A 24295-nucleotide genomic window follows, 5' to 3' on the forward strand; every position below is an offset into this window, starting at 1 on the left:
ACCCTTAGACTCTGCCCATCTGTCCATAAGCATTATCTCTGCCTGTCCTCCACTTCCAAACCCAAGAAGTCTGAATAGCATTTGTAATAACGCTGTAATCATCTATAAATAGTGCCGTACTGAATAGCCACAGCTAGCGGTTAAAATGCTGCATACACCCATGGACTGCTTCCATATTCTCAAGTGCAGCAGACCCACGTCTCCTCTCACTTTTCATATGTTGTGGCCATGACCCTTAAAAGCTAGGGGATGCTTCATTTATTGCTCATGTCTCTGCGTACTGCTGCTAAAGCTAGGGACTGTGCAATTTGTACTTGTATTTGGAAATCTCAGTGACCTTGGTCACACTGGGCTGAAGAAACCTGTCTTGCAAGCATGTGCCCAGGTGATTAATTTAAACAAACAGGTTGCTTATAAGACTGTAATTACTCACTAGTGCAAATGGCAGGGTGGGTGCACTGACCTGTATTAGACACGTTGTAGTATACACCTCCCCATCGGTTCTTTTTTCACTGTTAATCAGAGGAATGAAAACCTTGCAACATTTAGACAGCTTGAGGTTGAAGGCTGAAATGTCACTTTTAAAAGAGGGTTAAAAAGGTCACGCAGCTGCAAATAATAATAGCCCAATGAAAATCAGATTCTTACTGCAGCCCACCTCAAGAATAACATTGAAACAGGAAACAAGACTGCTTGATGTTTTTACCAGTAAGGCTGTAAGATTACTGCTGAGTTTAAAAAAGGGGGGAGAGAGGCAGAAAGGAGTATGCTTTCTTGGTGGTGTTAGAACTATTTTTCTGATTCTGAAAAGATGGCCATAAGGCTTTACAAAATCTCCTCACTGACCCTGAGGACACGGGTTACTTCCCTCTGCAGGCTGCTAAGAGGGGACATAGTTTGTTGCTGCGTTCTACGGGTGATTGTGTTTCTTTTCTTTGATTTTTATTTCTTTGTTATGTTCTTGCACTCCTCTCCTGTGGGCTTCAGCAGCTTTATTAATTATAATAAAAATGTTTAGAAATATCTTATGCAACAATCAAGACACAGAATGACATCTTGGAATGCTGCAGAAATGGCTTGTTTCTTTTCCATGTGGCATGGCTTGGAGTAGCCTTGCTATGTTTCATCTGTATTTTTTTTTCTTTTTTTCTGATACCTTAACTTCTAAGCAGAGAGATATTTCAGTGCTGCAGTGTAGCAGATTTCCTCCCTTACACATTCTGCCAATAATGCTCTTTACATGGCCGCAATAGGGCAATAAATGCTGACAGATGTTGTTAACATGTCTATTAAAGTTCAGCTCCCTTTTCTGCTGCATAATGCACTCATGCCTATTGTTAATAATATCAGAACTAATGCTGACATATCAATATTAGTGCTCGCTTATATTTATAATCCTTGTTTGTTTCCTCAAAGGGGTCACAAAGTTGCAATAAATTAGGCTGTTGATAACAGAAATAAATAGTTCAGGTCTGAGCAATTTTTTAACTTTTCTGTCATCATAGATTTGCCTGATATTCTTCATGAGTGTTAATTGTTGCAGTCAGAGGTAGTATTATGAAAGGTGCAGGACTGTAACTTAAATTTTTAGGATCCCAAAGGTTAATAAGAACCTTCATTTAGATGCAAAGGTTGCCGTGATTCATTTTTATTAGGTGAAGTCGAAATGTTGCCATTGGTTGCGTTATTTCCCTCATGAATGCTGAACCACCTGCACAGGTTGTGGAAAAAAGATGTGGATGGTGTGGCCCAGCAATGCACATGAGCTGTGTGAAGTGAACTGTGTGCCAGAGGCTGTGTACAGCTCTCTGTCTCCTGAACTGAAGGATGGGAGATGCATGCCTGCATCTTCAAAAGGGTGCTGTGAAAACTGTAGCGTGCACAATCAAAACACCTCTTTTGCTGAGAGCTCTCATCCTGCTGCAAACCTGGAGTGACATTCTGTGTTGCTTGTGCACCCACAGCTCTTGAGGTGTTCAGCAGGAACAGGGGTGCAGGAGGTTCACAGTCACAGCCAAGATTTTCAGCTGCTTGTCTCTGGTCAATGTTAAAGCACAAAACTTGAATTACTGCCATAAGAGACCCAAGTACTGGATACCCTTTCAAAAATACTTAGTAGGCAGCTTCTTTCACTCATTTACTACTTTAAGAGAGTCAGTGGTACTACAGTCTCAGCTGAAGTGATAGCATCACATGTGAATACAAATTCTGCATGGTGCAGTTTGTCTTGAGGGCATTGCACTATCCGATAACATGCTGTATGGGTCAAGTTATGCTAGACAGTATCCTGGAGGGCACACATGATTAGCCATTCTGGATGATTACTATTTTATATTTATTTTTTTTTTAAAGTTGATATCAGCAAATAGTCTGCAAAGGGTGATTCTCATGGGAACCAGCAGCTGGTTGTACATTTGTGGTAGGTGACCAGATATTAAATCCGACACCTTTTCAAAGTATTGAGAAGAAAAGCCAAGTGCATGTTTTCTTCAAGTCAGTCGCCATGCTCAGGGTTCTGGTCCTCATTGAGAATGCTATTTTGGGGCTTAGTCCGTGTTTATCTCTCTAGTAACCTTGAGAATCATTTCACTGTATCAGAGCGTGTACTGATGGATTGAGTGACTAAAAGATCAAGCTCAAGGCGGGGTGGGCAGTTTCAGATTTGAAATGCTTAGTAAGAAAACAAACTCCAAATAATTCCTGGTAATGTTTTGAAATTCACTTGGACACTTGGGACCAGAATTGTTACTGTCTTGTTTTCTTTAACTGAGTCCCATCCGTTGTTCTGTTCAAAATGCAGTTGTTGCTCTCCCCCGAGGAGGAGAGAGAGGGGTAACAGAAACCTTTGGCAGTGCTTCAGTTGCAGGAGTAACTGAGCTATCAGATGAAGCCTTTCATTATCCACACATAGGTATTTTTTAGTATTTATTCTTGTGAAAAAGTCTTTAGGAAAGACAACATCCTGGGGTCACATCCCATAAATAAAGGTGCATTTAAAAATGAGGCTTAGCTGGAGGTTTTGTTTTTGTTTGTTTGCAGGGGTTTATTTAGTCAGTTATGTCTCTGTTGCTTGTTTCTTTCAGACAGGATAGTATAATTCAGAGCATTTTTGTTGCTTCACCTCTGAAGAGCTTGTCTATGCACGGTCTGGAACTGAAATAACTGAAATCAGAAGTAATTTAACTCCTTTAGTTATTTTAGTATAGGCCTTTATGCGAACATACTCTTTCATTTCTGATTATGAGTATCCTATTTCAGTTTAACATAGCTGTAAGTTAAATCAAAACAGGATATGAATAACCTTAAAGGAATAGATTAAGTGCAATTTTAGCTGTTTCAGTTCTAGCCTTGTGAAGATAGATTGGCTAGTCCTGAGTCAGGATCGTTCTTGACACCTGATTGTTATTTGGTGCAATAGATCACTTGTCTCAGGCCAGGCATTGGTAGAGATGCCCACATCAAGAGTATCAGCTGATCCTCATTATCACCTTTAGGGGGTAGTGGCCATGTGGAGGTTAAAGAGCAGATAAAAATAGAACTTCTTCATTTCTGGATGCTGCTTCTGGGTGTCAGTGAAGTCAGGTAAAAGTTTCTCTGTTTTGTTTTTTTTGGTTGGGTTTTGTGGGGTTTTTTTAGGTCCTGAGTAGGAGCCTATCCTGTCAGACCAATGCTGCCCCATTAGCATGACTTTTAAATTAAGCATTAAAGGTTATTATCCAAGAGGTTTGGTTTTGTTTTTTAGAACATAGGGCACTGAAAATAATTCCTGTAAGAGCAAGTCTAGCTGGTGCTCAGGTTAGCAGTGTATTCATTGTTTGCAAGAGATGGTAGTAACTATTCTGAAAGTAAAGCTTTTCTAAAAACAAATGTAAGTGTGGCAAAGATATTCTTGATAATAGGAAGTAATGAATGGTAGTTTAAAACAATGACATTAGAGCTGAGTCATTTCAGCACTTGTCCTTCTGCAAATTTTTCTTCTCCACCACGATGTTTCTTTGCTTTGTGAAAAGATTACCCAAACACAGCTCAGGTATTTGTCTAAGCAAGGCTATGGTGAAACTGGAGTTTAAGGAATTTGAGGCATAATGTAAGCAGAAGCTGTATGCTGTACTCTATGGTGGGTCAGCTACTATATTCTAGCTGGTAATGCCAGTTGTACCAGTGGGCTCAAAGCATATCTGAAAGAAAAGACTTTAGGGCCTAGAAAGTTACTAAAAATTGTTTTTGTTGATAGTGGCCAGGGACGCTGCCACAATATTAACCCAAATCCAGCTGTGTTCCTGCATTCTGAGGGCCAGTGTTTCTGCTTTAACTTTTATTCCAGACCCAGGAGCTCTCCTCCAGGCTTTAGTTCAAGGTTGCAGGACTGGCTGTGTTATGGAGAAGCTGCAGGTTTAACCAAAACTTCACTTCTTCAGCTCTTGAGGATCTAGTTCATCATTCCAAGGGTGGGCATGCACTACTGTCAGGCTTGTAGAGAAAGTGTGTATGTAACGTGTGGAAGGTATTAATGTTGAGTGGTATGGGTAAAGAATTTCAGAAAGTGAGTTCTTTCTCAAAAGCAACCTAGATGTCTAGTTTTGACATTATTCACTAGGAACTGAAGAAGGAAAGGTAAACCCCTTTAATTTGAGACATTTCTGAGCAGACATGGTCTTATCTAATAACAAAACTGAACATATGCTTTTTTCTGAGACAGATTTCTGCTGTGAAAGCTTAGTGTTGTTTTTGTTGTTTTTTTTTTTTTTTTTCTCCACAGTAAATATGTGCTCAGGAAGGAGCAGTAAGAACTTAGACTGTAGGGAGCCTGCTGGATATTAGCAAATTTAATACTTGGAGGATGAAAACTTTGTTCTGCTCTGGTTTGGGAGTTTAAAATAAAAGCACAAAATGTGATGATTGTATGTTGCATGTATGTATGAAGTTTAGAATGTTTATATTCATAGGTTACCTTTCTTTCCCCCCTCCTCCTTTTAACATGTAGATTTATGAGGAATCAAAGATGAACTTGGAGCAGGAGAGGCCTTTTGTCTGCAGTGCCCCAGGCTGCTCACAGGTGAGTGGAGTCAGCAGTGATATTAATTGAGTCCTCAGCACTAGCTCTGGCTTGTATAATGCCTCCTGATACATTAGCACATCTAATAATAATGTGTTGGTTGGTTGGGTTTTTTTTCCCTTCAAGCCCTCCCCCATCAATTCCCTCTTTACTCCACAAGATACTATTACAAAATATTTAAAGCAAATGCAACATCCAGCCAGAAAAGTTAGTTGGTAAAAGCATTTCTCAAGCTGCTTTTCTGCCTTCCCTCATCCCCAAGCTTAATGTTTCAAGGTAGATATTGCAAATTCCTGTAGTGGCCAGTGCTAGGCAGTCACATTTAGAGGACACAGTAGGCAGGACACATTTGTCTCTCTTCTGCTCAGATGTGTGGTAGAATACAGTATAGTTTCTATTTGGTGTGATAACCCTCAAGATTTATTTATTTATTCTTTTAAAATCTTGTATACAATCATATCTTCTTATTAAAAACAGTACCTTTGAGACATCATCTTACTAAATATAGAAAATGCAGCCTGTAGATAAATTCTGCCCCTGGAAGTACTTTTGAATTTCCTGTTGACTGCTGATCTGCCCTGTGTCTGTGAGGGCATAACCTGACTTGTAATGCTAGAAGTTCAATGATTTTTAAGTGATGAGGATTTTTACCTCCTGAAATTTTGAGTTGGGATTTGTGGGTTTTTTGATGACTTTGCAGTGATGAAGGAAGTTCCAAGTGTGGCACTTCTAACCCTAATTCAGTTTAGTGACAGGAATTGGAGAGTAAAATCTTCAGGTGAGGGCATCTTTTTGGGCTTTTGCCACAAGCTTCCTGTATGCATTTGATTTTAGTGATTTAGGTTACTCATTTCCTCGAGTCCTCCCCTCTTAATGAGGGTAATATTTCCCTGCTCTAACTGTATGTTGGGAGTTTTCAGCTGGCCAATATTTTTACAACCCTTTAGGTTCTGGTGGAACTATGGGTGACTGTTACTGGAGTGTAGTTGTTGACTTGGTCAAGAGCTGAAATAAGGAAAGGGAGAAGACTAAGGTTCAGCTTACAACTGGCCAAGCAGCTTTGTTGGTTCACTAAGTGGGAGCCTTTCTACATGTGTCAGAATGCATTTTTTAGAACGTCCCTCTAAGGTTTTATCACTTCAGATCTCCACATGCAGAGTTAAGCTGTCACCATTCTGTCATAGAGGTAGAATAAAAGTATTTGAGTTTTACAGTCAAGTTTTATTTACCTTTTTGTTGAATCTTGGACTTGAGTGTTTTCATGCCAGCTATTAATTAAATTTTCTCAGTAGAGAAGAAGCTGATCCAAATGTGCTCATTTAGGTGTTCAGAGAGCAGGTGTGATTGTATGCTGTTACAATTGGAAATTTCCAAACATGACCACTGTTTATAGTAAATGAGGACAGAAGCATACACATAGCATAGCACTGTCATCCAGCACAGCTGTCTGGGCACTGGCTTCTCTGTCAGCCAGTGTGGATATGCATTGAAAGCTGAGGGAGTTGACCACCTTCACAAGGAATAAAGCAGATCTCAAAAAAAAAAAAAAAAAAAAAAAAAAAAAAAGAGAGAAGTCTCTGCTGGAGGAATAGCTTCTCCTTAGTTGTTCCATGTCCTCTTTAAGCTGGGTGACTTTACCATGAAGACAGTGTGGTGTCCGTGAAGGAAAATCCATTTCCAAGAGAGCAAAACTTGAGGATTTTTTCCTCTCACGATTTCATTGAATAAGGTCTTCCACATATTCCTTTTGTTCTTAACATTGATTTCTACTGCTGCATTTCTTCCAGATTAGTAAGCAATGAACCAGAATCTCACAATGAGGAAAAAGGTCATTGGGATTTATTTATTTATTTCCCCCCTGAGAGAATTAATTCCTATTATTTATGCTGCTTTGTCTATGGGCTTGAAGAGATTGTTAGAAGGTGTGATGTACTGCAGCTATTTATGCTATAGGCACAAGCAGAGTCACTTAGCCAAGAATATACTATGTGGAAAGCATCAAGTCACTGTAGCTCTGTTGTTAACTCATTTTTTACGCTGTCCTTTGCATCTGTTTCTTTAAAAAGCTGCTTTTATTTTTTTTAATGCTTTTTTTTTTTTTGGTCTTCTTTTCTCTATTCAAGCCCTGGTGATACAACTTTTGGTCTTTGCTAGTCCTGAAATAACCTTGTGAAAAGTATTGCAAAGGTTTGTCACAAATATGTGTATGCTCCTTCTGGTGAAGGAAACTTCAGAGAACATATCTGCTCTTGGAGTCTGTGTGCAAGTGCTTGAACTTTATTCAAGCTTATCTCTTCCTTGTCTTGTTCAAAATAAGCTACTTTTTGCAGAAGTCTGTTATCAGACTGAAAAAACCAAAAAGCACACTGATTAGTTCCTTACAAAACACATCTCTTCACCTCCTCTGCTTGACAGAGGAAAAGAAGTTAATTTATTATCACAAAGGGCCATAAATTGTTGTTCTATACTGAGTACCATTGCACAGCCCCTTTAAATCAAGTCAAAGTTTGTAAGGTAAAGGTGCGTTTTTGCCTGAATACTTTTGTGTGGGGAAAGGCTGGCTTATTTGATTCTTTTTATTGCTGTACAGTAGATATAGGTTACAGAAGCACACAAAAGCAGAAAACCCCAGTAAAATGATTTAAGCTATGCTGCATTACTTTGCATTTGCCATGGGCTAAGAGCGTACACAACAGCAGTTAATCGCAGATCCTCAGGCACGTGGGGACTTGTGAGGAAGCTGTAGTAGCTGGAATGGGTGTCTGAGACCCTTAGAATCCAAAACTTGGGCTACAACTTTTTCGAGCAAGTCCATGACACCTTGCAGTTTGCAGCCCCAGAGAGCACTGCAGCAAGTACATTTCAAGTACAGCTATTTGTTACTCATCCTCACTTGCGTTTTCAAATGTTCTGTCTCCTGTGCCACTTGGACACTTTTCTGGTTGGATATATTTTTTTCTCTCTCTCATTTTTTTGAAATTCTGTTCAATGCCAAAAGATTACTAGAGAATTAAATTTCTTTTCTTTCTCTTCCTCTTTCTCTCTCTGTTTGCCTGACAGCGTTTTCCTACAGAGGATCACCTGATGATTCACAGGCACAAACATGAAATGACTTTGAAGTTTCCTTCAATAAAAACAGATAATATGTTATCAGGTAAGAAGACACAATTTGAAGAGTCAAGATAACTATTCAGATGATGTTGAAAGCATGACTCCTAATGGAAAGCTACTGGCGAAGTACCTCCAAGATTGGTTTTAAACAGCCCCAACTCCAATTAATTAACAAGTAGAGGTGGAATAAGCTAGAATGCCTATCTTTGGACAAAAAAGCAGCTGCCATTCTTATCCCTTCCCACAGGTTTGGCATGAGAGGGAGAGAAATTGTTGAACCTCAGCCATTGCTGGCAGTTCTATTGCTGACTCCCATGTCAACATGCCAGTGAAATACAGGCACTTCAGTGCATGTCACCTGGGAGCCCAGCAGTGAGCTTGCTGATGAAGTGCACTTGGACTGTTCCTACAAGACTCACTATTTAAGTTTGACAGGCTCACTTCAGCAGCTGTAACAGGCCATGTTGTATGAGCCACCTTTATGGTGGCTCAGCATGTGCTCACTGTAAATATCCAGAACCAGCAAAATAAACCGGTGGGTAATATCTAGTACTCTTTTTGCCTCTAAAGGTAGTCATCTCTGTCTGAGCTGCTTGTGTTACACACAGTGGTCATTATTATGTGCTACTACATCCTTTAAGTACTTTTTTTGTGTATTTTTTTCTGAGTAACCGTTCATCAGTGGCTTGCTGGCATTCAGTAAGTGCTTGGTAAAGTCAGCCTAGCCTTAATGTTATCACTTCTCTCCTATTCCTTTTTGTGCTGTATATATAGTAATGGATTATTAAGTATAATATCAATAGGATTTTTAAAAGTAACTGTAGAAAAAAGCCTTAAGATACAAATGTGTGTGTGTGTGTGTTAACCAGTGTTATTTATCTTTTGAAATGGGCTTCTTCAAGGTAAATTGTGTCATTCTGGGTGCAAATACATCACGATTAAAGAATCTTCAGCAGACTAACTATGGATAAATTGTTGCCATTTTTATGAAAATTGTAGTTGGGTAGTAGTTGCTGCAAGTATTTGATTTAGGCTTTTGTTGTTGTTGTTATTATTGTTTTTGTCGGAACTTCAGGCATCAGAGAGGTCTTGTCCCAAATAGAATTTATTTCCCTCTTACACTTGAAAATGCCATAGTGGACTGAGTTTAAACTCAGCGCATTGAACATAGCACATTAAAGAGCAGAACTTGCAAAGTGCCTGCATGCCAGCTATGCCCACAGAATCCTGTATTTGCAAGTGCAGGTGAGAAAATGCTGCTCTTGCACTTGGCCATTTCCTCTGGCAGTGAAGCTGCTTGAAGACATCTGTGCTGTGGGCACATTCACCCTGTGAAAATGCTGGCTTTTGTTACAACTTTATTTGGCAAGTCTTTTGCTTGAGGGCAGTTTCTAAGGAGTATATCCTGTTGTCAGGAGTCCCCTGAGTAGAGCAGTTTGGTTTGTGTTTAGTATCTTCTATCATGAAGCTGTCTTCCCAGACCAAAAAAGCTTTGACTGGCTTCCCACCACTATTACTAGTGGTGAGGCCCCTAGACCTGCAGTTAGCCAACAAATTATACAGGAATTTGTAACTTTGTGGCCGGAAAAATCTCAAGATTTCTTCTGAGGGATATATTTTGTGCTTTGTGTATGATGATCCATTTGTAGAAATGAAAAAGTTACACGTTGTCCATGGCAAATGTGTCTGACTGTGATGGCCTAACAACCTGGTGCTGTTGTGTATTGATTATTTTTTTTCCCCCCCTTTTTGTGTTCATGTTGAAGCCCTTAGTTTGGAAGCATCATAGATCATCTACTCTCTGCAGTGAGACATTGAAAAATAGTTGTTTCATTACCCACCAAAACCCTGGGGAAATCTAAATACCTTAAAGTTTAAGATGTTTTATTCTTAGATTTCATAATGAAAAATTAATGATATATGGGGGAAAGAGACAGACTTTTCTCTTAAACATTTGTCTTCATGTCTTCCTTCTCAGTTTTTGCATTTTTTGCTTATTTAGCTTTTTTTAATTAAAAAAAAGTTTGTCATCATTAGGTTCAAAGAATTGCAGCAGCAACTGGCCTGTAATAAGCCAGGTGCAGTATTGGTGTGTGGTGAGGTTTTTTCCCCTCTTCGTTTTATCAAGCTATGTAGAAGTCAGACTTTCTCCTTTTTCCCCAGTGTGTTTTATGCTAACTATCTTCTATTGTGTCATATTTGATCCATTCATTGTTAGCAATTGGTCACAAAAAATTATGGGCTGTGTGCTTTCAGGTAGCCATGAGAATTATCTGCTCTGTTTCCAAAGGTGTCTAATTCCCCTCCAGTCCAGAGTCAGGATAATATCAGTAATATTTAACACACGTTAACCATGTCTCCTATAAACTGTTATTGGAGGTAGGCACTAAAACTGAGAGGCTGTTGATCATGTACCAATACAACATCCAGGAAACGAAGCAAAATATGAGTTGGGGAGTAGGAAATTTTCTTGTATGAAATCTGTGTTGAGGTCTGACATACCAGTTTGTAAGGGAGAGGAAAGGTTGTGTTATGTGTGAAGTTATATGCTGTCCAATACGTGGGGGTCAGTGCTTAGTAAACAAGGTGCCATGACCTGAGTTAAATCATTGGTGCTATGCTAGTTTATCAGGTCTGTCTAGCTAAGAGCTTCCTTGTTGTCAACTAGCTCCACTATTTTTTCCTTTTTTTTTTTTTTTTGTGTGTGTGTGTGCTGGCTGAAGAACGAGTTCTGTTCAATCCAATGACTTCTGCACCAATTCAGAAACTCCAGGTGCATACATAACACTAAATAGCATTTTGTTCTGACTGAAGTACACTAGATACATTTAAATGAAAAGCAACTGATTCTTTTGTTGGATAATTTGACATTGCAATCTTTTTTTCTGTCTTTTAAAATGAGGGATTTCCATCTTTCCTAGCAAAAAAAGAGCTGTCTGAGTTAACACAGAATATCTTGTGTAAGTTTTGCATGTTAGTCATCATTGCAGGAAACTTTGTAGTTAGGTTGACTAAAATCAATGTAATCTCTTTGCTGTTGTGCTAACCGAATGTTGTGTTGCTTTGAAACGCTGTAGTTCATTCTATGTCAAAGTTTTTTTGCTTTAATACTGAAATATTCATGTCCTTGGGACAGATTATTCCCTTCAGGTGAGTATTACAGGCTGTGTGGAACTGAACTTTGGGATCTGGGTACACCAAAGTTCCTCTCTCAGGTTTGGGCAGGGAAGAAGTGATATCTTACTGTTGTTGGGAGTGAGAGGAGTACTTCAAAAGTAGTGGTAGCAGATGCAGGAGAGACTACGATTACCTACATAGATGTCTTTCAGGATTTCTTCCTGGATTTCTAAAATCCAATCCTCTAGATTTTTGGTGGTAAAGACCATTGTTGGCATAGGAATAGCATTTCTCTACATGCAAAGGTGTATGTGTTAATGTATTGCTTTTCCCAGGTAATGCCTGTGTCAGTGAGACAATTTACATCATCCTTGGTATCTTTTTTTTTTTTTTTTTCCTCCTGGTGGTTTAGAGTGGGGTTTATCTAGGAATTAATTTTGTGGAGTGCAAAATGATTGGATATAGGACAAATAATTTTGTTTGATTTCTTGTTTGCTTCTGTGTCCTTTGCTTTACCAAATAATGAAATAAAAAGAGTTCTGATCTAGTTAAAGATGTCCCTGCTTACTGCAGAGAGGTTGGAATGGATGACCTTTAAAGGTCCCTTCCAACCCAATGCATTCTATGATTCCTTCTATGATTCCTTCTATGATTCTAAAATACAACTATTCAGGCTCTAAGTGACCAGAGGAGATTACAGATCTGTTTTCCCTGGCTTGTGCACCCCAACAGAAAGTCCAACCAGTGCTTTTAAACAGTGCATCTTCAGGCAGCAAGATTCTTGGAGCCCTCATCTGTGAACCCCTGGATAAGGGCAGTTCTACCATGTGTGACTAGGTGCACCTTTTCTTCCTCTCCTCTCCATCACCTGCTTGAGGTTGCATTTGGGAAGTAACCTGACAAATCAACAAAGAAATCTTCTCTAATTTCTCAGGGCATTTGTTTTTCTGTGTGGCTGCTTGATGGGCAGCCATTCAAATTTTGGTGCTAGCCCTATTACTCTGACTTTGTTATCATTGTGTGAAAGTATAACATGGTTGAGTATATAACTTCAACAGAGCCCACAGCTGAACAAGCCAAATGTCTGTTATTACTAGACATCAGACTAAACATTTTTTTTTTCTCTGAAAGAAGATGAAGAATTAAGTTACATGCTTTGGACCTCTGCTGTTAGATATCTCCTATTGAATCTTAATGTTTAATTTTTTTTTTTTTTAATGAGAGCTTATTTCATGTAACTGTCCTTTGGTTCTCCCTTTTTTTAATTAACTGGTATCATGTTTTAAAGCTTTTGTTTGTGCTTTGAGGGATGAAATTCTAGGTTCACATGTAACTGTACAAAGTATCTTCAAATATACTCTCTGCATAGCAACCTAATGTGACATTTCCTGAGCTGTTGCTTTGAAAGCACGAGATACTGAGACTGAATGTCCTTTATCAGCCTGTAATTTCAGTAATTAAACAAAAAAAAAGTCAACAAACCAAAAATAAGAATGAAACTTGCATAGGATCATAGAATTGTTATGGTCAGAAGGGACCTCAAAGATCATCCAGTTCCAACCCCCCTGCCACGGGCAGGGACACCTCACACTACATCAGGTTGCTCACAACCACATCCAGCCTGGCTGCAAAAGCCTCCAGGGATGAGACTTCCACCACCTCCCTGGGCAACCTGTGCCAGTGTCTCACCACCCTCATGGGGAAGAATTTCTTCCTAACATCCAATCTGAATCTCCCATTTCTAGTTTTGCTCCATTCTCCCCAGTCCTGTCACTATCCAATACCCTAAAAAGTCCCTCCCCAGCTTTCTTGTAGCCCTCTTCAGATACTGGAAGGCCACAAGAAGGTCTCTTCAGAGCCTTCTCCTTTCCAGACTGAACAGCCTCAACTCTCTCAGTCTGTCTCCATAGGAGAGGAGCTCCAGCCCTCTGCTCATCCTCATGGCCCTTCTCTGGACACCTTCCAGCACCTCCAGATCCTTCTTGTAATAGGGGCTCCAGAACTGGACACAGTACCCCAGGTTGGGGTCTCAGCAGGGTGGAGTAGAGGGGGAGAATCATAATGAATGTATAATGGTATCTCTTTACTGAGGACTTCCAATTTCCCATTGCTTTGTAGCATATACTTTTCAATTAGCCTGGAGAATCAGGCATCACCACAAATAATAGAGGAAAGGTGCTCAAAATAGTAGGCAGCAAAAATGTGTTCAGTATGTTAGGTTTTGGTCAGAACCTGATCGTCGAGTGCTTCTGAAATGCACACCTATCAGGTACCTCAGGTTGGCTTGGATCTGCACAGGTGAGACCATTCAATCTCAGTTTGGGGTTTTTATATGGACAACTGATATTTTTGAGGTTTATTTAAACTTCATGTTTCTTGTATCCTTTCTGGCCACAACTGTGTCGTTTGAGAGGCTGATTATTCACCTGAGTAATAGGCCCAGTGAAATATATATTACTCAGATTGAAGCTTGACAGGTTCTTTGTCAAACCTGATGGTGAAGGCAAGAAGAAGTAACTTCCTAAGCAACTGCCAGATGACATAGTCACCTGTGAAGTGCTGGTTGGCTAGAGGTAGATGCCTCAAAACTTAGTAAAATGGTTTCTGTAGCAGTTGGGGATGGAAATATTTTAGATGATGAACAATGGACCTGGTTTGAGATGGCTGGTGGGTGTAATAGCCAGATACATAGAATCATGGAATGGTCCAGACCAGAAGGGACCTCTACAGGTCATCCAGTCCAACCTCCCCACAGCCAGCAGGCACATCCCCAACTAGATCAGACTGCCCAGGGCCTCACTGAGCCTCACCTTGAATATCTCCAGGGAAGGAGCCTCAACCACCTCCCTGGGCAACCTGTTCCAGTGTTCCACCACCCTCACAGTGAAGAACTTCTTCCTGACATCCAATCTAAATCTGCCCTTCCCTAGCTTGAAGCCATTGCCCCTTGTCCCGTCCCTGCAGGCCTTTGCAAACAGTCTCTCTCCATCCTTCCTGTAGCCCCCTTCAGGTACTGGCAGGCTTCTATTAGGTCTCCCCAGAGCCTCCTCTTCTCCAGACTGAACACCCCCAGCTCCCTCAGCCTGTCCTTGTAGCAGAGGTGCTCCAACCCCCTGAGCATTTTTGTGGCCCTCCTCTGGACCGGCTCCGTCAGCTCCATGTCCTTCCTATACTGAGGGCTCCAGACCTGCACACAGTACTCCAGGTGAGGTCTCACCAGAGCAGAGCCAAGTGTCAGAATCACCTCTCTGGATCTGCTGGCAATGCTGCTTTGGATGCAGCCCAGGCTGTGATTTGCCTCCTGTGCTGCAAGCTCACACTGCCTGCTCCTGTCCAGCTTCTCATCCATCAGCACCCCCAAGTCCTTTTCCACAGGGCTGCTTTCTATTGTCTCATCCTCCAGTTTGTATTGATAGTGAGGATTGTTCCAACCAAGTGCAGAACCTTGCACTTGCTCTTGTGGAACTTCATGAGGTTCACCTGGGCACTACCTCTTCGGCTTGTCCAGGTCCCTCTGGATGACATTTTGTCCCTCTGGTGTATCGACAGCACCACACAGCTTGGTGTCATCTGCACTTGCTGATGGTGCACTCAATTTCACTATGTCATTGATAAAAACATTAATGATAATTATAGATAAGATCAATAAAATAATAAGTATTGATAAAATATTGATGATAATGAGTGATGAAAGTATTAATAAAAATAGTGATGATAATTATTGATAAAAATATTAGTTACCATAGGGTTAACCTAGACAGACCTGTGCCTCGAGCTGCATGGTTCAAAATGCATCTTGGGCCATCAAAAGTCCTGGGTTGTGTGGCTAGCAGCATGCATGCTGACAGCTTCCTACAGTAACGTGTGTCCTCAGCAGGAACACTGAGAGTGGTAATAGATCTGTCTGAGTTTTGGTCCAGATGGGTCTGGCACATCCAGTTGCTGAAGTACAACAAATCAGAGCCCTGTTCTCAGCCTGCAATAGTTGTGGGTGCTGGTGATAGCAACAAAAAGTTTGTTTGTACCAACAGGGAACAGTGAGGTCAGGCACAAGCTGTTGGAACTATTAATGCATTTTTAAGTGCTGAGAATTAGGAATATTTTGTTAGTTCTGGGAGACCTGAATGTGTAACTTATGTTAGGGTCTCCGTTATGATACTGTTCCAAATTAAAGCACAAAGGCTTGCCTAATCTGGATGAAAGAATTACTGTGGTATTGAGAGTAATATTTTCTACTAGTTGGCCCACCTCCTGGGGGACAACTGGTCCTTTGCTGAGGCAGAATCATTGGTTGCCTCTGGAGCAAAGAAACCACTGAACTTGGTAGCCATAAAGTCCTGAAACCAGTGAGTGCAGTATATGTGCAATGTATCTACTATACTGTGCAAAGTCCCTGTGTTTTGAAGTCTGGATCTTTATTGGTTCTGCTCTCATACAAACACAGAGGTTTTGTGGACTTCTGGTTTCTGTGAATGTTGAAGGATGAAACCTTAAAACATAGAAAGGCAGCTCTTGTTTCACATCTGGGTGAGCTGGCTTCCAGAAGGTCTGTGGATGAAGTTTAGGCTGGGTTGTTGGGTGTTGTTCCCTCCCTGATTGGGAAGAGATGGGGTTTTGGCTGTATGTCTTCACAGAATCTTGCTGTGAATTCCTGCCAGTCTGATTTCTGGACATAAAAACTACAGTAACCTTATGGGGAGATGGAGGGTGTCGTTTAAGATGTCTGTGTCAATATGCAGGTGATACAAATAATGTAATTATCTGTTTTGATGCTCTTAGACAATCAAGTAGTTAATTTGAAAGATTGGCTGTAGGCAGCACATTTGATTATCTCAGACTGCTTGTGGTGCAGAAAATACACTTTCAGCATGTGCAGAGAAGCTGATGAAGCTTTTATGCATTTGAAGTCACGTTTTGGATTGCTTGTTTTCCCTGTTAAAGTGGATTTACTTCACTGGGAACTTTTTTTCTGGTCTGTCTGAACAGATTGGGAGCTTCAGCTGCATGTGCCTGATCACCACTTTGTTACCTGTTAAGTTGCCTCTGACATAGTCACCTGTTGTAATAATGTCTGACTTCTGGATCAGCTGTGTACCTTGATAGAAAGTAACAAGACCAGATCTGTGTTAGTGTATTCGTTTCTGCCCTGACCCTCCAGCATTTGGGCTCAAGCAACTCTTTAGAAAAAAAAAAAAAAATTACTGAAATCAGTGCCATGAACTTTATTATGAAGCCCTAGTTTCTCATCTTGATCATGAAAACTGATACCTTGCTTATTTGCTATGGATGTACTACTTCAGAAAAAAATAAAATGTTTCCTGTATTGCCTCACATTCAAATACTTAAAGTCCAGGAAGGATTGGCAATTAGTGTCTTTTTCTACAAAACAATCAGGTCATGTACTTGAAGGAATATTTAATCCTTTTTGGAAATAAAATCTGTTTCCCCTACTTTTTGGTCTGCTTAATTTCCAGTACAAACTCCTGTCCAAGGGCCAAAGACAACCCTGGTGAGGTTACCCTAGAGATTAGTTTGGCACTGCTTATTTAGGATATAGACCTGTGAAGTGCTGAGTGTCCTTAGCCTTCCATCAACATCAGCACCTCGTTGACTCAACTCCATGTGCTGAGTTCCTGCAAGATTCTTGGAAGGTCTTGTTTCTGACTCTGGTAATACAGTAGTTAGCTGTGAAAACTAACAGATAAATATGTGTGTGTTCCCAAATGCTTGAGTTTTTTGTTCCCTTTAAGTTCACAAGTAGGATGCTCAAGCCAAAAGAAATAAAGCAGAATTTTAACATTAAGGATTTGCTTTTTGTGTTTTATCAATATCCTGCAGAAATATAAATGCAAAGGAGTATTTCTGCCCTTTGATTACTTGAGAAGGTCAAACCTGTAAGACCACACCTGCTACAGGTGAAAATTGGCTTCAGCTGGCTTTTATAATGGAGAAGATTGATCCTCCCCTTCAGTTTCCAAGTGCAAACATTTTTTTTTCCTTTTGTATGCATTCCTTTTTTTTTTTTTGTGCTGATTTTTGTTTATGGGTTGCTGTGTATTTCTATGCTGATCATGTGAAGTTCAGTGTGTCTGGTAGCTGTTCTTCAGAATGGGGAAATATTAGAACTTGACCCAGCTTACGTAGGTGCAAGAACCCAAATTTTTCTTCCAGAACTCATTGAAGTGGGAAGCTGTTTTTCTGAGGTAAGAGTTGGCCCAATATGGGAAACTGGGATTAGTGTGACAGTTTTCATTCTTGAAAGAATGAGTTTCAAACAATAGGGTAGTTGTCAATGGCTATGCAGAAGATTGTTTTTGAAGAGGCTGAGTTTAGTCTTCCCATAAAATTAGATGCAAAGCAGCTTGAGCTGGAATGGGGTCTTGGGAAGAAGAAACTAAAACGCAAGAGAGGATTTTTTTGGATCATTTTTTAAGTGTGTGTAAAGCTGGGGTGGAATAGTTAAAAACTCTCCTCAGAATGAATAGAGATGACTCAGAGCTGAGCTTTGAAGAGTCCTTGGTTCCCAAGTCTGGGCTTGATTTTTCACTTCCTGAAAAAAGATTACCCAAGGTCATTACTGAAACTTCAGTCCACAGCCTGATTTGGTTCATCCATCTTGCAGGCTTTAGAAAAGATGGCTGGAAGCCTTGTACCTTCTTGAGTCCTTCCTGCCTGTGGCATTAAACAGAATCCTGTCCTTCCCTGAATTATTTCTGAGTGGGCAAAAGATTCCTAGAGATGGAGGCATACATTAAAAATCTTTTGACTCCAAAAATCTCATGGTTTACTTGTATTATCAACACTTTCAGGTATGAAATATATAAGGACATTTTTTTGTGGTTCAAGTCTAACATAACCTTTCCTATGAAGACAGATTGAGAGAGTTGGGGCTGGAGAGTTGGAGTTTGGAGAAGGCTCTGAGGAGAGACCTTATTGTGGCCTTCTGAAGGGGGCCTACAAGAAAGCTGGGGAGGGACTTTTTAGGGTGTCAGGTTGGTGATAGGACTGGGGAGAACGGAGTAAAACTAGAAATGGGGAGGTTCAGATTGGATGTTAGGAAGAAATTCTTCCCCATGAGGGTGGTGAGACACTGGAACAGGTTGCCCAGGGAGGTGGTGGAAGCCTCATCCCTGGAGGTTTTTGCAGCCAGGCTGCATGTGGCTGTGAGCAATCTGATGTAGTGTGAGGTGTCCCTGCCCATGGCAAGGTGTTAGAACTAGATGATCCTTGAGGCCCCTTCCAACCCTAACAATTCCATGACTCCGTAATTTCTTAACTTTTCTAAATGTAACCTTGCTCCTCCTTCAAATTGTTTGAAGCAGAACTTCGTGCTGTGACTAACTTCACGTATTTTGCAAAGTGTGTGTATGTGTGAGTTGGTTTGTGAGCACTTGAAGGCATCAAGTAATGCATATCTGCAGCAGTTACCTGTGTGCTGTGGTGTAAATCTGTGTTGTGATATGCACTGTGTCTGGTTTTGCATGCAGCTCTTACTGGAGGTTTATAGACAATTATTACAGCCATTTGTACATGTGAACCCTATGCTCCCCAGAGAGGTTGTGGAGTCTCCTTCTCTGGAGACTTTCAAGACCCAACTAGATGCATTTCTGTGTGACCTGTGCTAGATTCTATGGTCCTGCTCTGGCAGGGGGCTTGGACTCGATCTTTGCAGGTCCCTTTCAACCCCTAACATCCTGTGAGCCTGTGAAGGAGAGGCACTTGTGTTATGTGCCCTGTGAAAGCCTGGCCTGTTGTCTTTCTGGTTGAATGATGTCTACTGCCTGTTTTCAGAGGCTGTTGGCAAGCACTACATGCCTTTGGTGCTGAAATTCAGATTCTGTGTGATTTGTTTTTAATGATGGTGTGGTAGGGGTGGCAAGGCATGGAAAAGTTTGGTAGAACCTCTCTTTTCACAGTCTCACAGTATATCAGAGGCTGGAAGGGACCTCTAGAGATCCTCCGTTCCAACCCCCCTGCCAAAGCAGGATCACTTAGGGTAGTCTGCACAGGAATGCATCCAGCTGGGTTTTGAAAATCTCCAGAGAAGGAGACTCCACAACCTCTCTGGGCAGCCTGTTCCAGTGCTCTGTCACCCTCACTGTGAAGAAGTTTCTCCTCATGTTGAGGTGGAATCTTCTATGTTCTAATTTGAATCTGTTGTTTCTTGTCCTATCACTGTGAACCACTGAAAAGAGCCTGGCCCCCTCCACTTGATACCCACCCCTCAGATATTGATAGACGTTGATCAAATCCCCTCAGTCTTCTCCAGACTAAACAGCCCCAGGGCTCTCAGTCTCTTGTCATAGGGGAGATGCTCAAGTCCTCTAATCATCCTTGTGGCTCTCTGTTGGATTCTCTCCAGCAGGTCTCTGTCTTCTCTTGAACTGGGGAGCCCAAAACTGGAGGCAGTATTCCAGGTGTGGTCTCAGCAGGGCAGAGTAGAGAGGTAGAAGAACTTCCCCAGACCTGCTGGATACACCGTTCCTGATGCACCTCAGGATCTGGGAAGACCATTTTTCTCTATCTGTTTTTAATATTTGAGTACCAATGATAATTTCTTGTGTTCCCAGATCAGACTCCTACACCAACACGCTTTCTGAAGAACTGTGAGGAAGTAGGCCTCTTCAACGACATCGATTGCTCCCTAGAGCACGAATTTAGGAAGGCACAAGAAGAGGAGAACAACAAAAGGGTGAGTGTGAGCAACCCTGAGCCCCTCCTCCTACCCCTTTGGTTCCTTGATATGTTAAAGGACACTGTGTGAAAGCAGATAGTACCTGATTTTGGTTAGAAACTAAGTGGCACTGTAAGTCATGATATGCTTTGTGAAGCCTTGAAACAGCTGACCAGAAAACCCAACCTAAACAAACAAAACCCCAGCATTACATTCCAAAAGTGTGTAACTGTTTTTATCAGGGTTTGATTCCAAGTTTTTACTTTTAAGTAAACTGTAATACAAACCACACACTTTTTGAGGGAGAAGCTTGGGAAAAATGTATCATCTTTAAGGATTGCAAACTTTCTCAAATGCATTACAAGGAAATGTGGATTATGAGGAGGTTTTTACTTTTGCATACAAAAAAAAAAGAAAGAAAAAGTTTTGCTCTTTCCTCTGCAACATGACTGGACCCCTGGATTTAATTGTCATTCTAACCAGCTTTATTGTATTTCTGTATTTCTCATTTAAAAATCATCTTGAAAGGGAAAACTTTAACTTGTAATACCTGCTAGATAACATATCCCATTTCCAATCAGTACTCTTTTAGTCTTTGTAAGTTTAGGTTGAATTATGTGGGCTACTTCATATGGGGTTAAGTGCCCAAAGACTGTTAAGAGTGTTTTGAGGGATCCTAAATATGCATTCAAATTGTCAAGGAATTATGAAAGAGCTTAATGTACTACAGAGACCAGCACAAGACAATACATGAAATTTTCACTTTTCAAATAAGCATCCAAAGTTCTGGCTGCTTTTGAGAACTAAAGCACATGAGTAATGTGGGGCTTCCTACAGGAGCATATTGCTCCCTGTGGCCCTCCAAGAACCTGCCTAATGCCTCCCCTTCACAACATTACCTTTTGTGCCTCTATTTTCCCCTCTCCCATTTCTGCAGCTTTTGGAAATTGTTGGGTAATGTGTCCCCTGCCATAGGACTTTCCAAGTTATTGAACACTGTTATTTGGCTTAATTCTCATGGTAATCTCTGTTTGTCTAATTTGAACATGAACTGACACCATAGACTAAAACTAGGGAAGTCTATCCCCAAAACAGCTCTGGTGCTAAAGCCAGGGGGCACTTCTCGGCATTATTGTTCCTTTTGGAGTGTCTGTGCCTCTAACTGCAAGGGCTCTCTATGTAGGTAGTGTTTCTTTTAGCTGCTGCATTGTGTCATTTGCTTTGCCTGTTGGTGATGGCTATCCAACTCAAAATTCATGAATGTGAGGTGTGTGCTGCTGGGGTTCGTGAAATCTGGATTTAGCAGCATTTAGGGATCTTGAGGTCTGCAAAGTAAAGGCCCAAGAGGGTCTTTTTCCTCTGGAAAAAAATAGGTAAAGCTGATTGATGAGGTGCAAAATGTGAGACAAGGCTTGTAGAAAGAATACTGAGAGGGATTCTAGCAGTGGTTTGGTCTTGGCTTATAGGGAAGGGAGCCTAGGCATGGCTTATTTGTGTCTCATAAGGAAAGAGACTGGGGCAGACACAGAAGAGGAGAGAGGGAGGGACATGGTATGCTGAGCAAGGAAAAAGAGTGTCCTAATGTGAGAGTCCCAAGTTTTGGTCAAGGATTTGGAAAACAGCCCAGACTGACTCTCACAGCTTGGTGTGCAGGACAAATGCTAGAAAACAGTTATGTAATGAGATAAAAGTGTCTAATTTTAGATTTAACTTGTTAATACTTTCTCTCCTCTGCAGCATGTAAGAAACACTTGGCCAAAATCAAGGAGAACATTGCTATATGTTCTTACTTGTTTCTGAATTAGAGGGCTCCTAAGTGGTTATTTCTGTGTGGTGTTTATTTTGCAGGAGTAGGAGATGAGGAGAAATCTACTGATGTGGACTTTGGTGCAGTTAGCCATAGACTGCAGCGCTTGATGTTGCAGAGTCTGTTCCAGCTTACAAAGGGTAGTTGCACAGTCTGATTAAAATTTAGACAAAAGCATCAAGTTACCTGATAATTCCAGTTATTTAATGGCCTCTGAAAGTTTTGTTCTACCTCCTACCAACCCTTGCAGCTGCCATTGGTGATCTCTGGGGAGAAGTGATGGGCGGGGGAGAAGGGAATAATTTTCAAATAGCCAAAACAAAAACAAAGCTTAAACCAAACCACAAAACCAACAACCCTCCCTCAAACAACAATAACAAAACAACCCAAATGAAAAAAACTCAAACCCAACAACAAACAAATAAGAAAAAGAAAGCAAAAGTCAGACCAGCTAACTAACCTGTAACGTTTTGTCCTGTGTTTCCAATTAGTCTGCTGTATGCTCATTCTTACATTACAGCCTGACTGTCAGATAGGAATCTGAAACGGGCCCCAGCAGGGCTTTATGCAAAGGCAAGAGACAAAGGCCACAACAGAAAGGGACTCCTCTGGCTGCAACTATCGCTAACAAAATGTTTCTAACAGTCTGTCAATGGAATGTGGGTTGCAATCTAGTATTCTTCTAATGGACCTACTAACACTTGAAGTCTAAGACTAGCTACATGGAAATTTTCATCTTGTCTCAGAGAAGTCTTCCAAAAATATTTTTGGCTGTGTTAATTTTTCTGGACTCTGAAAGAAATAGTTTTGTTTGTTTTAGTGTATCACTATGGCTTAGCACACAGCTTGACATTGAAATCTTGTAAGAGAAAACACTTTGGTGGTGTTTATTTTTTCTCCTCCTTGAGAGTCGTAATTTGAAAACTCAAAGAAGAAAGTCTGATTAGCTGCATTCTTTCTTTTTTTTTTTATTTCCTCTCATTTGTTTTTCTGAGTGGGAGCCCATGGATAATCCATGAGAATTTGCTGTGATTAAGCTGGTGGCATTCCAAATTATCTGTGAAGCACTGAATACATGGTTTTAGGAACACTTTGTGTACCCCTTTTTGGAAAGGTAGCACTGTGGGGGAAAGCATTTGCATTAGTATCACAGCTGCACGTCTAGGAGCAAACCTCTTAGCACCTTTCTGCCATAATTGCTCAAGTGTAAAGTGGGTGTACTGTCTCTGCTGCCTATGGGTGATAGGTCTTATGATTGCAAGCTCATTTGTCAAGGATTATCTCTTAAAGTATACTTGAGCTGGACTTTCACTGGGGACTGAGTGGACTCAAGTAACAATAATAATAATGATGAAGATCTCCAGGACCTGAACTGAAGTGAGGAAAGTCAAGTTATAAATGGAAATGAGAATGTTGGTTTGTTTTGGCTCTTCTGCTGCTTACCCATCAAATACTAGCTGGAAGTCATTGCCTGAGAAAGCTCTACTCCTTAAATGCAAAAGCTGCTGTAGATCAGCAATAAGAGTATTGATAAGCATGTGAGAAAGATGCTCTTTGCATCCTTTTGCTGACACAGGTGTCCTACCAGTCAAATTCACCAGCAGGATTTGCACAGGTAGAAGCATACCTGTACTATATAACCTCTTGCAAAAGTGTGAACGTTAAAGCTCTTAGGGGCTCGAGGCAGGTAGCAATTGACAGCTGTGCCCCAGACATGATTTGCAACCCAAAACATCAACACAGGTAGAGCTGGCAGTTCCAGTGACTATCTTAGCCTGCTAGCTGCAGATTTTAGGTTTGCACTTCTCAGAGCATTAAGTATCCAAGCATCTCTAGTGGGTTATACTTGCAAACATGTGACCTGTGCTGCTACTGGATAGGCCCTGCTGTCACAGCTTGTTTTGAGCATTAAGGTTGGGCTGAGGGAGTAATATCAAAGATGGGAAGAGTCAGGATCTGTTTCTGAACAGTTAATTGGTCCTGCTTCATTTAAATGTGTTTTGTATGACCTACTTGCTTGAAATGATAAAGAGTGGAAATATGTTCAGTGTAGCATGTAGAGTACTACATCAAGTAGTATTTAGAAATAGTGAGGTGAGCGTTTTCAACATGAGGGCATTTTCAAAATCACAATCTGCTTATGCTAGAATTTGGGTGCATCACTTTCTAAGGTTTAACCTGCAACTTCAAAATCTCTTAAGCATTGTGCAGTGCTGCATGGTAATATGTTGAGATGCAAGTGAGGTAAGGGAAAGATCTGTTCTCGGTGATGCATTATTTTTAATGTGGATTGTTCAGTGTCAGTTCAGGAAGCTCCTAGCCAGCAAGTCCTGTACATGGCTTAATAGGCTTAATATTCCTGTTCAAAGTATACTACCACTGCTGATGTCTCACTGCTAGAAAAGTACCAGGAAAATGAAGCAGTCTGGTCAAGGAAAAAAAAAACAGCCCCCCCCCCAAAAAAAAAAAAAAAAAAAAGCCAAAAAAAAAAAAAAAAACCCAAAACAAAAAAAACCACCACCAACAAACC

At 40.8% G+C, this 24295-nt stretch overlaps 1 protein-coding gene across 1 annotated transcript in view; it reads left to right on the forward strand.

Annotated features, from left to right (window-relative positions):
• The first annotated feature begins 696 nt into the window (after positions 1–696).
• The window catches only part of CREB5 (cAMP responsive element binding protein 5), a 235001-nt gene continuing 211402 nt past the window's right edge, over positions 697–24295 (forward strand). The window contains exons 1-4 of the mRNA XM_054384928.1: positions 697–708; positions 4985–5056; positions 8117–8210; positions 19855–19976. Of these exons, the coding sequence (XP_054240903.1) occupies positions 697–708; positions 4985–5056; positions 8117–8210; positions 19855–19976 (300 nt within the window). The remainder of the gene's footprint in view (positions 709–4984; positions 5057–8116; positions 8211–19854; positions 19977–24295) is intronic.

Source organism: Indicator indicator, chromosome 11 (genome assembly GCF_027791375.1).
Source record: "Indicator indicator isolate 239-I01 chromosome 11, UM_Iind_1.1, whole genome shotgun sequence".
NCBI lineage: Eukaryota > Metazoa > Chordata > Aves > Piciformes > Indicatoridae > Indicator > Indicator indicator.